The 12,886-nt window shown below is 43.5% G+C and overlaps 1 protein-coding gene across 4 annotated transcripts in view; it reads left to right on the plus strand.

Annotated features, from left to right (window-relative positions):
- Window positions 1–1,367: 1,367 nt before the first annotated feature.
- Window positions 1,368–12,886, plus strand: part of RANBP9 (RAN binding protein 9) — a 40,069-nt gene continuing 28,550 nt past the window's right edge. Inside the window, exons 1-2 of one of the 4 annotated variants that reach the window (XM_061449545.1) lie at window positions 1,368–2,308; window positions 10,339–10,450. In XM_061449545.1, the coding sequence (XP_061305529.1) occupies window positions 1,837–2,308; window positions 10,339–10,450 (584 nt within the window). In that variant the 5' untranslated portion in view covers window positions 1,368–1,836. Of the gene's footprint in view, window positions 2,309–2,452; window positions 2,754–10,338; window positions 10,451–12,886 lie in introns of those variants that run through there. The other 3 variants (XM_061449544.1, XM_061449543.1, XM_061449546.1) reach the window with 3 other exon arrangements.

Raw genomic sequence — 12,886 nt, forward strand, 5'->3', positions numbered from 1 at the left:
GGCAGGATCCAGCACATGTTCTGATGTCTGCCCTAGGCATTTCTACTCTTGTGCAGTCTGCAGCTCCTTTTGATAGGGTGTTTTCAGATAATTGCATTTTGTTAAGCCATAGATGCTATTAGACGTTACAGAGCAGTCTCGTGACACAGGACATGTAGGTGACTATAAGGAAGAAATGTTTAGCTTTGTATATGCCTTTATGAGTGTCACACCTCCATTACCTCACCAGCTGTTTCACACAGGTAAAGCATAATTAACCTCCTCTATTTCCTGCTTCTGTACAACACACTGGCAGCTGGAAATGGCTTGCGACATGCCCAATGTTTCAGGTTCTAGACCTGCCAGAGAAATTCCCTTATTCCCTTCCTCTTCCAATGTTTTCAAAGCCCTGCTTGCCTGCCTGTGAACGTTTCACTGCTGACACAAATTATCAGAGCAGGCAATCACTGATCAATCAACAAAATTATATGCAAAAAAAACAACCGCGGCGCGGGGGCGGGGCGGTGGCTGGGAAGGAAGAGAAAAGAAAGGCCGTGAAGCCAGTGAAGGGTCTGGAGCACAAGCCTTATGAGAAGCAGCTGAGGGAACTGGGGTTGTTTAGTCTGGAGAAGAGAAGGCTCAGGGGGAACCTTATCGCTCTCTAGAACTACATGAAAGGAGGTTGCAGGGTTGCAGTGAGGTGGGGGTTGGTCTCCCAACTAACAAGTGATAGGACGAAAGCTAACAACCTCAAGCTGTGCCAGGGGAGGTTTAGACTGGATGTTAGGAAAAATTTCTTCACAGAGAGGGTGCTCAGTCAATGGAACAGGCTGCCCAGGGAAGTGGCAGAATCACAGTCCCTGAAGTGTTCAAAAAACATGCGCATGGCCCTCGGTGACATGGGTTAGTGGTGGTGTCAGTTCTGCGGTAATGGCTGGACTTGATGATCTTAAAGGTCGTTTCCAACCTAGCGGATTCTATGAAAAAGACCCCAAACACCACTCCCTCCTACCCCCCTTGCTCCCTTTGACCCTATCAGCCTGGTGTAGTACCCACAAGCACCCCCAAAATTCTCCGGCACCCGTGAGCCGCCCTGCCCTGCCCAGCTCTGCTCTCTCCTGCTTCTCATTGGCCTTGTGCCTCGGCACAGCCCGCGGGGCACGGGGAGGCCAGAGTCGAGCCGGGCCGGGCCGGGCCTGACAGGAGGCACCCACCCAGCCACCGGACCGGTCTGTCCCCACCTATCTTTCCCACCCGCTGCCACCGACGGCGGCACAGACCACCGCTCACGCTCGCCCCCACGTTCCTCAGCGCTTCACCGCCGCCCTCGCGCCTCGGCGCAGAGGCCCCGCCCCTTCTCCCCGCCCTCGCGCCGCCGCCGCTCTCCGGGCTCAGCTGACTCGGGGACGCACCGCGGCGGCGTCGCGCCGGGGCCGGACAGAGCGAGAACGCGCGCGCGCGCCACCGGAGAAGGCGGGGGGGGGGGGGGAGGAGAAGGAGGAGGGAGCCAACCCGCCTGCCCGCCTTGCCGTGGCGCCTGGCGCGCGCTCTCCGCCCGCCTCGCTTCCGCCGGGCGCCGCTGCTCTCTGCTTTCCTCTCCCCGCCCTCACTCCCTCCGGCCTGGGCCCGCCGCACCCGGCGCTTCCACCGGGCAGCTCCCATCGGGCCGCCGCTGCCGCCGCCGTCGTCATCGCTCCCCAGCACCCCGCCCCCTTCCGAGACGCTCTGGTTGGGGGTGACCCGCCGACGGCAGTCTCACTCCGCAGCGCCCGGGCCTGCCTGTCGCTCCGCGCCGGGCCTGTCCGGTGACAGTCGCGACCGCGGGAGGTGGCGGCGGAGGAGGAGGCCGGAGCCGGGATGTCCGGACAACAGCAACAACAATCCCCGCCGCAGCAGCTCCCTTTGGCAGCCGCCGCTCCCCCGCCGGCGCCGGGGATCCCATCAGCCGCCGTCGCCGCCAACCCCGGCCCCGCACCGGCCGCCGCGCTCCTGCTACACCCGCCGCCGCCGCCGCCGGCCACCGCTGCGCCGCCGCCACCCGCCGCCGCCGCCGGCAGCGGGCCCGCGGCGGCGGGGGGCGGCGGTGCCGGCGCGGCGCTGGGCCTGTCGGCGGGGAGCAGCGGCACCACCACCGGCACGAGTGCCCCGGCGCCGTTCCCGCACGGTGACCCGGCTCTGAACGAGCAGGAGAAGGAGCTAAAACGGCGGCTGAAGAGGCTCTACCCGGCCGTGGACGAGCAGGAGACGCCGCTGCCCCGCTCCTGGAGCCCGAAGGACAAATTCAGTTACATCGGCCTCTCTCAGAACAACCTGCGGGTACACTACAAAGGTGAGGGCCGGCCCTGGCCGCCGCCAACCTCCTCCGGCCCCGGCGGGGAGCGGGGGCCCTCGTTGGGCCGGGGGCTGCGGGCCGACCCCTCCGTCGGGCGGTGGGCACGGGAGTAACAATAACAGGAAATAACACACGCTCCTCTCCCTCTTTCTTCTCCTTTTCTGCCTTCCGATCCCCTAAATTGCCCGCAGCGTGAGAACAGTCTTGGTTTTCCTTATTTCAGCTTTATTTTCTCTCCTTTCCCCTCCCCCCGCTTCTGTCGCGGTGCGGGGGGAGGGGGGGGGGGCAAGGGGCCGCCCACCCCCCTTCTCCGCCTCCTTGTGCTCCTGGAGTGGGCATTATGTAAACTCTGAGACTTCCTCCGTGGATTCAGGTATCACCAGAAGGTTTGGGTTTGAGGCAGGAGAATAAAGGAGAATCGGCATGACGTGTCCGGCTTATGGTAATGAGCCAGGAAAGAAGTGGCTTTTCTTTTTTTTTTTTCGAGAGAGAAGAGCAAGGGTTAAGCTGTTAAACACGGAAATGACGGGAGGGGAAAGCACACATAAAAACGCAGTTTATTTTTTAGACGGTGAAAAATGGAATTAAAACCACTGATAATAGTTTAGCCTAACTGTTGTACAGCCTGCAGAGTGATTTGAGGGGAGGAATGCTAATAGGGCTTGTGTTAATAAAGGTGACTATATAACTTTCTGCCTAGGTGTTTCATAGTTAAAGTTACCGACTTTCAGAGGTAAAAATTGGAGTATGCATTTGTGTAAATTCGCAAGAGGGGATGGAAGAAAAATTTGTGTTGCTTGTTATGAAATGTCATAAAACCTGGAAACATAAGCGTACACTCTGACCTGAAAAAACACAGACACATCTGGTGTTCTAGGCCCAAGTCCTAAAGTAGAAGTGGTGCGGATTCAAAACCACATCTGAGTTGGCCGCGAAGAACTGGATCTTTTGTCAGTCTGTAGTCAAATGAACGTAATGGGAGGGGAAAGAAGCAACCTTGCAATTACCCTTTTTCAGAGTTTACAGTGGAGAAATTCAACTGAAATCTCGATAAACATGTAACTGTTTAATCGGAGGAGGAAAACGGGAACACAAACACATGGCAGGATTTGGCTGCCATGAAGGGATTTAATGTACTCTCAGAGACTTTACAGAGAGCCATTATTATTACGTACAAAATATTCTGTTAAAAATGCTAAGTTTAATGCCCCATACAAAGATAATAAAGGAGGTTGATGACTATAGAGCAGGTTTCTGGGAGGCGCTGAGTGATTTAAGGACGTGTAATTTAGTACTCAACTCTGAATTTCCTGGCTTTTGTTCAGTGCTTTATGACCTTGTATTTTTAGAAGCATTTTGTATTTTCTGGTGCTTGGTGGCAGCGGGTTGGGCTTTTCTTGTTTGTTATTTTTGTTTCATTTTGGTTTTCCTTCTAAGATGGTCATAGCTTTGTGGCCCTCAAGTCTTCCTGCTGTTTTGTTTTGCTTTGACCAACTCCTTTTGCTCATGGAGTAGAATTTAGAGATGGAATCTCCTTGGTCTGTCAGTGCAACTGTAGAAGTGTATTTTCAAGGTTTCTTGGCGCTATCTTTGTTTTTCCTCACGTCTTTTCTTTGCCTTAGTGTTTAAAAAAAAATGATTACCTCAAAGAAATTACAAGTGGCTCAGCATGTTTCTGAAGTACAGGTAACATAGGAAATACTGTGGATACCCTACCAGAAGTCATAAAGCACACAATAAAGTACCTTTACCCTAGTCCTTAAATAATAGAAAGTAATGAAGGTTGAAGAGTTCCTAGATTAGCCCAGAGGACTCTGAAAAGGAGAGGTGCCAATATAACATGTATAAGCTTTTCTTTCTCCTAACTGCAAGTGTGAGGGAATGGCTTCTTAAGTGGCCCATCTTCCTGGTAATTTAAGGAAGGTGGCTATTAGGGCAGCCCCATGTATGTGTTTGTAGCCTGGCACCTGGAGTTGCTAAACAGGCTACACAATCGATGGTATTGGGGCATTCCTACCTGAGAACTGGGAGAAAAACCCACTAAAACATCTGCTGCCTTTTCTCCCTTCTGGATCCTTCAGCCCTGAGAATACAGTAACAGTGAAGAAAATGAGGAGGTTCATGAGGAGAATAAGGGAAGATGGGAAATAAGAATGTGCTTAGCACTGCAAAATTTTGTTTCTACAATTCACTTGCAAGCAGAAGTCACAATCAAAAGCATTCAAAGTATCATGGAATATTGGCACTTTCAGTGCTTCTGAAGTTATCTGAGTAGTAGTGGAAGAATGGTAGATGTTTTTATTAAAAGGAAATTGAACAGGGCATTGAGCATGGATAAAGAGCTGTTGTATTCTTGACCAAGATACTCAGGGAAGGGAGAGAAGACAGATTGTTCAAAGAAGCCAGTAATTAAAAGCAATTCTTACTAGACTGTGTTTCTGAAGTTGTGCACTTAAGCTTTCTCTGGTGTCTCTGTAGATTTTTCACTATGGAACGTTTTTTCTTGAGTAACTTCCTTCTGTCTGAGACTGATGGAAGGTACAAAGAGGTAACATTGCTTTCCTTCCACCCTGAATGTGTTGGGGATACTTGCCTCTGAAAAAATGGGTGGGGGGGAACAATCACAGCAAAAGCTTTCAAAGTAATTTTTTTTTTTCATAATTTTAATGTGCTGATGTGTTGTGAGCAGTGATATTTTTGTTTTACTGGTTTGTGAGAGGAATGGTGGTCCTCCCTGTGTAATTTTGAAGATTTTTTTCATTTGCTTGCATACCAGTGGACAACTTGTATGGAAACATGAGCTGCAGTAGATGTCTCTCTCTATTGCATTTGTGATGCTTTGTGTGCTGCATTTCTGGACCTGAAGCTTTTTACAAGCATCCTAGAGAGTGTTTAAAAATCAAAATTTCCACAAAACCAGGCACTAATCAAGCAGTGGAGGTTTAAAGAAAGGAGTACAATCTAGCATCGGGATACCAGCTCTTTAAATTTTGTTGGGTGTCAACAAAACCCAAGGGTCAGTGGTCTGTTGTATTATCTCTCAAAATCATAGCATTCCTTAAAAAAGGAAAACATACATGGGGAGGTGATTTCAGGGAAGGTGGCATTGACTGCTGTGTTGTTTACCAGAGCAGGCTAATTTCTTTCCACAGTGAGCTATTCTGTTATACTTTTATAAATTCTGACTCTTGATTAGGAAGCTCTGTAAATATCTGGATGTGAAATACATATATGTTGGCATCAGTGATGCTGTAATATACATTAAAGACTATACCCAAGGGTGGTTTTGGTTTTTAGTTGGGCAGACGTACATTTTTGTGTTGGTGCCAGTTAGCTGTGTAAGCTGATAAAATGCTAACGCTGTCCTAGTGGCTGTTGTACATGGTATATCTATGTAAGGGAAACATGAAAAACGGTAGCAGAAAAAAAAAGTTAGTCACTTCACTTAATTGTAATGTTAACAGCTCTGAGCTGTGGGGAGGTTCAGCATAAGCATACGGGTTCAGACAAATGTTTGTTAAATGTAAAGGAGTTAACCGCATAAAATATGTAGCTCTGAAGGCAAAACATCTTTTAACATTTTTCTACATATCTAAAATATTTAGAATTAACACATGTATCTCATTGGAAAAATGGATTTCGTAAATGCTGCATGTAATATGAATGTTCCACTAGACAGACAAGTTCAGTTTCCAGCAGATAATAATCTATGCTATGTAGTATAAGGGGATAAAAATACAGACTCAATGCAGATGTAGCCATGAAAGAAACTATATACAGAAATAGGTAAACAGACTAAAGCATTAGTTCTAAAACCATGGAAAGTCCTCTAGTAACTTCACTTAAGTTAGTCTTGTGACAGTTGTCCAAAAAAAGCTGAGGAAAGTTATGCAATTTGAGTAAGCTGCTATTGTGTGAACTTTTTCTAATGTATTACAGGCCAGGAAATCTTAGCCAGACATTTATTTACAATGCAGTTGCCTTTGAACTGCCTCTAGTGCCAAACTAAAAAAAAAAAAGAAAAGAAAAGTTTTATTTTCAGTACAAACCGTACATCCCAATTTCTGTAACAGAAAAGGAAATAACTAAACCAGAGGAGGATTCAGTAGTAATAATGTTGTCATTCACTGATACAAGGATGGTGTCAGTTTTTTCTGGCAGAAAACACTTGAAGTACATTCAGTTCAGTATGCTTGTTTTGGACATGTTCGTAGCTCTGGGATATATTGCTTTTTTCTTGACTGGGGGAAAAGTTGAAGTAAAATCAGTAATTTGTGCATGGTTTTGTTTTTGGGTTCCTTCCACCCTGTTGTCTGAGTGGGACTTTCCTAATGAATTCAGCAGGTTAGGCCTTGATTATTTTATTTTTGGCAGCACAAGTCATTGAACCACCTGTTGGAAATAACTGCAGTTCAGTTTATGTAAGCTTTGCTAAAGGGCACTTTCAGTAAAAATCATCATTGTAAATAACTGCTTAAAATCTAAAGCTTTATTCCTTTATCATGGTCAACTCATGGTTGATAAGCACTTTTAATGAAAGCCCAATTGAAAACAGCTCTGGTAATTGAACTTACCTGAGATCTGGTTTACAGTGTAAAGTCTGAGCTTTGTACACCTATTTTCCCTTCTCTGCCCCAGTGCATCTGTTTGCAGAATTCTCTTTTTAATGCTGAAAATCATCAAATTTTGGTGTTAAATAGTACATACTTTAAAAGTATTCTTTAAAATACTTTAACTGTAGTTTGCAACTATGAAAGAACTATGTTCCCTGGTATAGGGAACATAGGGTAACATTCGCATGATCTACTTCAGGCATTTGGACCCTCCAATTCAGAAATTTGGAGTTGGGTGTCAAAGTTGCTTCTTTCAAGCAGGGAAGTGGGGATTCTTGTTAGCAGGGAACATGACAGCAGTATATAATGCCAAGTTAATGGGCCACTCAGCTCAGTGTCCCATCAGTGACAGCAGACATAAATGAGTCCCTACAGAAAAATCTAGAAAGGAGGTGTATCTGTGTGTTCCCCTCTGAGTTTCCAGCCATTTTAAGCCAAATGGCATCCTGAGCTGAAGGCAGTTTCTCAGGTAACTTCTGTTCTAGAAGCTTGCCCAGCGTCCACTTAAACAGTAGCATCTGTAACGTACTTCAGTAAGAAATTTTGCAGTTCAGCTCTGTAAAGAACCTCTTTCTTATTTTAAAGCTGGCTCATAACTAACACCTTGTGACTCTTCATGTAGTCCAGCGTAGCTCAGTAGTATTGAAAGTCTTAAGTAGCATGTTGAGACATTAGAGGTATTTGTAGTTAAGTGCTTGATGCCGTTGAATTTGCTGTTAGAAATAATAACTGTATGTAACTACAAATAAAAGCAACATACTCAAGTAGTAAAATGGGATTCATAGAAGATTATATTAAAAGAGCAGCAGTTCTAAATTTAGGGTGTCTCCTGGTTTAATGGAATGAAAGTAGTTTTGGGCACTGACTTCCCAAAGCATGTTGCTTCACCACATGAGGTGTTTGGCAATACTGGTAAGATATCCTGTTACTTCTGCCCCTGGGTCGACCTCTTATTTGTGGTGTGACAGCTGTGTGTGGCTGTGTTGTGAACTGGATCGGGGAACTGATCTGCTGCTTAAAAAAAAAATAATCTGGTAGGTTTCTTAAAGCCCGATCAGCTAATCAATCTGGTTCATGGTTTATCTTTGCAGATAGCTGTCTGGACTAGGGAAGGAGTGGGAGAAGGGCGCTTGTTTTAGGAAGAGGTCCTAAGAATACCTTAAATCAGCATTGTTTCCAAACACTTTAGACTGTGATTTCACAAAACAAAGTCTGCTGGGTGATGGATATACATTTTCAATAATATTTGGCTAGTTCCTACTACTTTAGTCTTCTCTGTGGAAGACTTGCCCAAATAAGGAGACTGACTCAAACTACACAGATTGTCAAGTGCATGGAGTAACCAAGGGAACTTATTTGCAGTCTATTTTAATGTAAAAACCTAAGAACATTTAAAAAGAAAGTATCCTTCCTTTGCCACACCCCTTCCTCTAACCAGTGCATCATTTAATCAGTGCTGTCTGAATTTAAGGGATCTCTCAGATGTTTAACGTTCTGCCCACAAAGTTTTGGGTGCCTTTTAGCTGAAGGATTGCTGCGTGCTTAGGAATGATAATCTTAATTTATAGTAGCTAATAGTAAGGTACCAGCACTTGAAAACCAAGCAAACCTATGGAAGCTTTAAGCTTATGTACTTTGTTATTACCTTGGTTGACACAGCCTGAGGAAATAACTTAAGTGGTGAACAATAAAACATGCATGCTGTCTTGTGTATGGAGGAGTAAATTACTGTTTTTTCCTCATATGAGATGTCTGAAAACAACATGCAGAAGCTTAATATTGTAAAACCTGTGAGGTGATAGAGGGATCTTTATATAAGATGGTTTAGTAATAGCATGTTGAAGTGAGCCGTGCATTTGTACCCAGAAAAGTAAGATAGCTAAAGACAGATACACTAAGGTAAACTGGTTACATCAGAAAAACTTTGTGGGTTAAACTTGATCTCAGTGAGTGAAGAATTTGTGCTAACAGAGTTTCAGATGCAGATGCATTCACAGTGGAGAGTTCTCCTTGGCTGACTGTATGCCTTTTGGTGAGAGATAGTGCTAGCTCTGCAGGCAGATAAACTGTTTACTGTTTTATCAACGTTTTTACTAGATGGCTCTGTTCTTAGAGGTGAAGGAGTGTAGGTCAGCTGTGCCTATCTTTCTGTCATTTTCCTGCAACATTTTCCTGTGTCACCTGGCTTGCTGTACATGAGACATGATTAATCTGTGCCTGAGCAGTAATTCCAGTGTTAATGCCACTGGAAGGAGTGTAGTTATAATTTTTTGGCATACACAAACAATTGCAATGCAGGTGCAGTAGGCCTCCCTGTCTGGACTGGAGATGACAGCTGGAGTGCTTGCAGCCAGAATGATTTGCACAGCACACTCCAGGCAGTCATCTCTTCATCATGCCTCAGATCCACATGGAGTGTGGGCATGGTATCGCCATTAATTATGGCAATGACATCTGTTCGTGGTTGCCATCCTACTGAAATACCTCTTGCCAGGATTTAGTGTATTTTTCACCTTGCTCCATTTTATTTTATTTTTTAACTGTGTCCTGTGACCCCATGAGTAACGTTTATGCAATAATTGTGGGATTTTGGTGCGCCTGGGAGACGCTGAGCTTGCTTGAACAGGTTGCTGCTAGAACAAGTCATCTGGCCAAGTTGCCTTCGGAACAATGGGGCTGTGAAGAGGGTGACATGTTCTGAAGAGTTAGTGTTAGTAGAATGGAAGTGGTTCTTGGGTTTAGGTTGAAAACCCCTGAAGTAGACGAGAGCTGGTGTTGGGCATTCTTCTTGTGGCAGAGCTGATACATAGTAAGCCTTATAAGAAACAGGAGTAGGAGCTGCATTAGCTCAGTTGCAGTCTGTAACACCTCATGCTGTCCTCAAATAGCATTAAAAACATGGAAATGTTTTAAATTATGAGTTGTACATTCTATATAGTGATGTTTATTCTGAAGGGCATTCAGAATTAAAGTATTTTAACTTGAATATTCAGAAGCACTGGGCATTAGATTAAGCTGTTACATCATGTTTCAGTCTATAAAATGAGCAAGCTGTGTGCATTTGAGAAAGTATACATTTCTTTCAAACCTAAGTGGGCTTTTACCAGTTACATTGCTTACTATGGTTAAACTTTTCTTCTTGTTTCCCTTCAAATAATTGTAAAACCTTTTAGATGAGTATATCCAGAACTTCTCATAGCATGCTTAAGTTACAGTGCAGGTGCCTACAATGAAAACCTAATGTTGGAAGAAAATACTCTAGCATAAAAATGAGGTTGATTAGAATATTGTGTATTGTTTGCTCAATTACATAAGCCTTCTATTTTGAATAGTTGGTATGTGTACCTTTGGGTCATCTTCTGCAATTATCTAAAATATTTTTTTTGTTGTGTTTTGAATACAATTGTTTTTCAGGTCATGGAAAAACTCCAAAAGATGCTGCCTCTGTTCGAGCTACGCATCCTATACCTGCAGCGTGTGGCATATACTATTTTGAAGTTAAAATTGTCAGTAAGGGAAGAGATGGGTAAGCACTGAGTGTATTATTAATTACTACTTGAAATACTGTCTCGCATCTTTTTTTCAGTTGACAGATATCTTTTGTATCAAAACTTATTTTCATATTTAACTGCTTTTTATATAGCTTATTTCCTCACTCATGAGAAGTTGTTCTCTGATACTTGGTTGTTTTAAAGGAGTTGATTGTAGTATTTTGTGTCCACAAATCAGTGTACACAATAAGTAACGGCATCTTCTTGTTTTCTCTTGATAGAGAATTTAGGGTTTGAAAGGCCATAGTTTGACCCTCTTTTTACCTTTTAAAGGTTGGGTTTTGGCTATGCGACTTCACAGACTTTAATGTAATTTTAGGAAGTGTGCAGCAGACCGTCTGATCGCAGCAGTGCAGTCTTTCTGTGGATGTCATATCAGTTTGAAAATGGAAAGTTATTCTTAAGGCTGCTTGATGAACAGTCATAAGAACAAATGGGAGTGTTCTGAATAGGTGCTTGGGAATTTGTCACCTTACGGAAAGAGTTAATGAGTGAGTGCAGCTGCTGCTTCCCAGAATCTATCTGAATTATGAATCTTTTGAAAAAAATAGCCTTGTAGTACTGCTGCTGATTTGTAGGGGCATTTATGAGTTTGTTACTACTTGTGTTCCCATAAGTTATCTCTGGGAAATTTCTTTGCTATGGAAAAACTTATGTCTGTAGTTGCATTTGTCACACTATGAAGACCTGATTATTATTCAATTGAGATAATAGCAAAACATGACTTGAAACACTAATGTCTGTGAGTTTTAGGAACACCTTTTGTGTTGTTTTTTTTTTATTATTCATTAAACTTTTTATTTTTGTATTTCTTAAATTGCCCTGCTGCTCTCAGTTAAGGAGAGGTTCTTACTGTGATTTACTAGTGATGCACGTATCTCATCTTGAAATGTATTTCTGCCTGCTTAGTTTGGAAGATGGTTTTTTGAAGTGATAGATTTCAAAGTGTCCATGTGTGGGAATGTCATTTTATTTAACTCCTCTAACACTTCACTTTTGACCTCTTTCTGTTGCATTTTGGTAATTTCTGACTCACTAGGCCACTCGGGATAATCCTACAGAAGTAGAATTTGTTTTTTAAGTGGTTATTTGTGAGATGTACATGGCTGAGCCTTGTGAAGTTGCCTGCTGAGATTGCTTAAGAGAAACTGAGAGGTGCTTTTTTGGGTTCATGACAACACATACTGTGTTTCCTTGCTTCAGTCTTGTGACCTTTTTTCAGGGGCATTTAATGAAATGCTAGCTGCATGATGAGCTGAGATGTTAATTTTTTTCATCATACAATATAGTATGGATATGGATACTATGGGGAATACTGTGGATATGGGGAATACTGTGCACAGAGCCAAAGCCAGCTCTAGCTTGACTGATACAGAGCAGGAGACTGATACAAGAGAGGAGCCTCACTGGATGTAGTATGTCTATCTTTAGGCCCTTTTTTCATGTCCAGGAGGTCTTTGTGAATCTCTTAGGGTTCAATGTTACATTGCATTCGAACTACTAAATTAGCCTGTAATTAAAGTAAACTGGGGAATTAAATGCAGAGAAATAGAGGCAGGTCTACAGAAACCAGTTTGTGCCTAACAGGGTTTATTAGTTCTTTCTCACTGCCTGTTGTGTTTCACCTGCAGGTGAAATTTTTACCATTTTTACCTTTTTTTTTTTTTTTTCTTCTTTACTTTGTATCTGGTAATGGGAACAGAGGTCAGGAAGACCAGATCTGTAGAAGACCAGCATGTAACTAATAGGGTCAGTTAGTTCAAATACCTTAATGTTGCAAAAGCATCAAGGCCTGAGCATAGCTGTTGAAGCACTACAGCTGTATTTTATTGTACTGCATAAAATAAACCCTAGACTACCCAAGGCAACTAAAGTATCTCTGCAAGCTGAAGTATGACTTTCAACTTCCGTAAACGTCAGTGAATAATTTAATGGTGTTTAATTTGAGTTACCTTTGGTAATAGCCTTTACAGCTTATTTTTTTTAATAAATGCAGCTTAAAGTATTTAGTTCATGTACTATGTTATATGGGCAAGTCTAACAGCATTCTTGCTTGTGTGCTCTGCTTATCATGGGTTGCCTCAAATCATCAAAATCGTTTTCTAAAAACCTTTACAAAAAAAGCTAGTCTAGGAAATCTAGGTTTTTGTGCTACTGTAGTACTTGATGGCACTGCTCCTGGAATATAGTCTTGTGTGCGTCAGAGTTGCTGGGCAATCACAAAGATTATTCTCCTCCTGAAGTAGCACAGCTCTTTTTAGTATAGGGCATGGATATGACGTGGCTTTCTGTATGGCTTCTTGTAGCTCTCTGTAGGCAACAACAGTATTGGTTTTGTCACACTGATGACCTAGGTCATTTAATTCTTTACATATTTGAGAGTTACAAGTTGAGTAGGAATTTGAAAGTGA

Source organism: Pezoporus flaviventris, unplaced genomic scaffold (assembly GCF_033815535.1).
Source record: "Pezoporus flaviventris isolate CSIRO_AGI_PZ_B2104156 unplaced genomic scaffold, CSIRO_AGI_Pfla_v1 ptg000007l, whole genome shotgun sequence".
Classification (NCBI taxonomy): domain Eukaryota; kingdom Metazoa; phylum Chordata; class Aves; order Psittaciformes; family Psittacidae; genus Pezoporus; species Pezoporus flaviventris.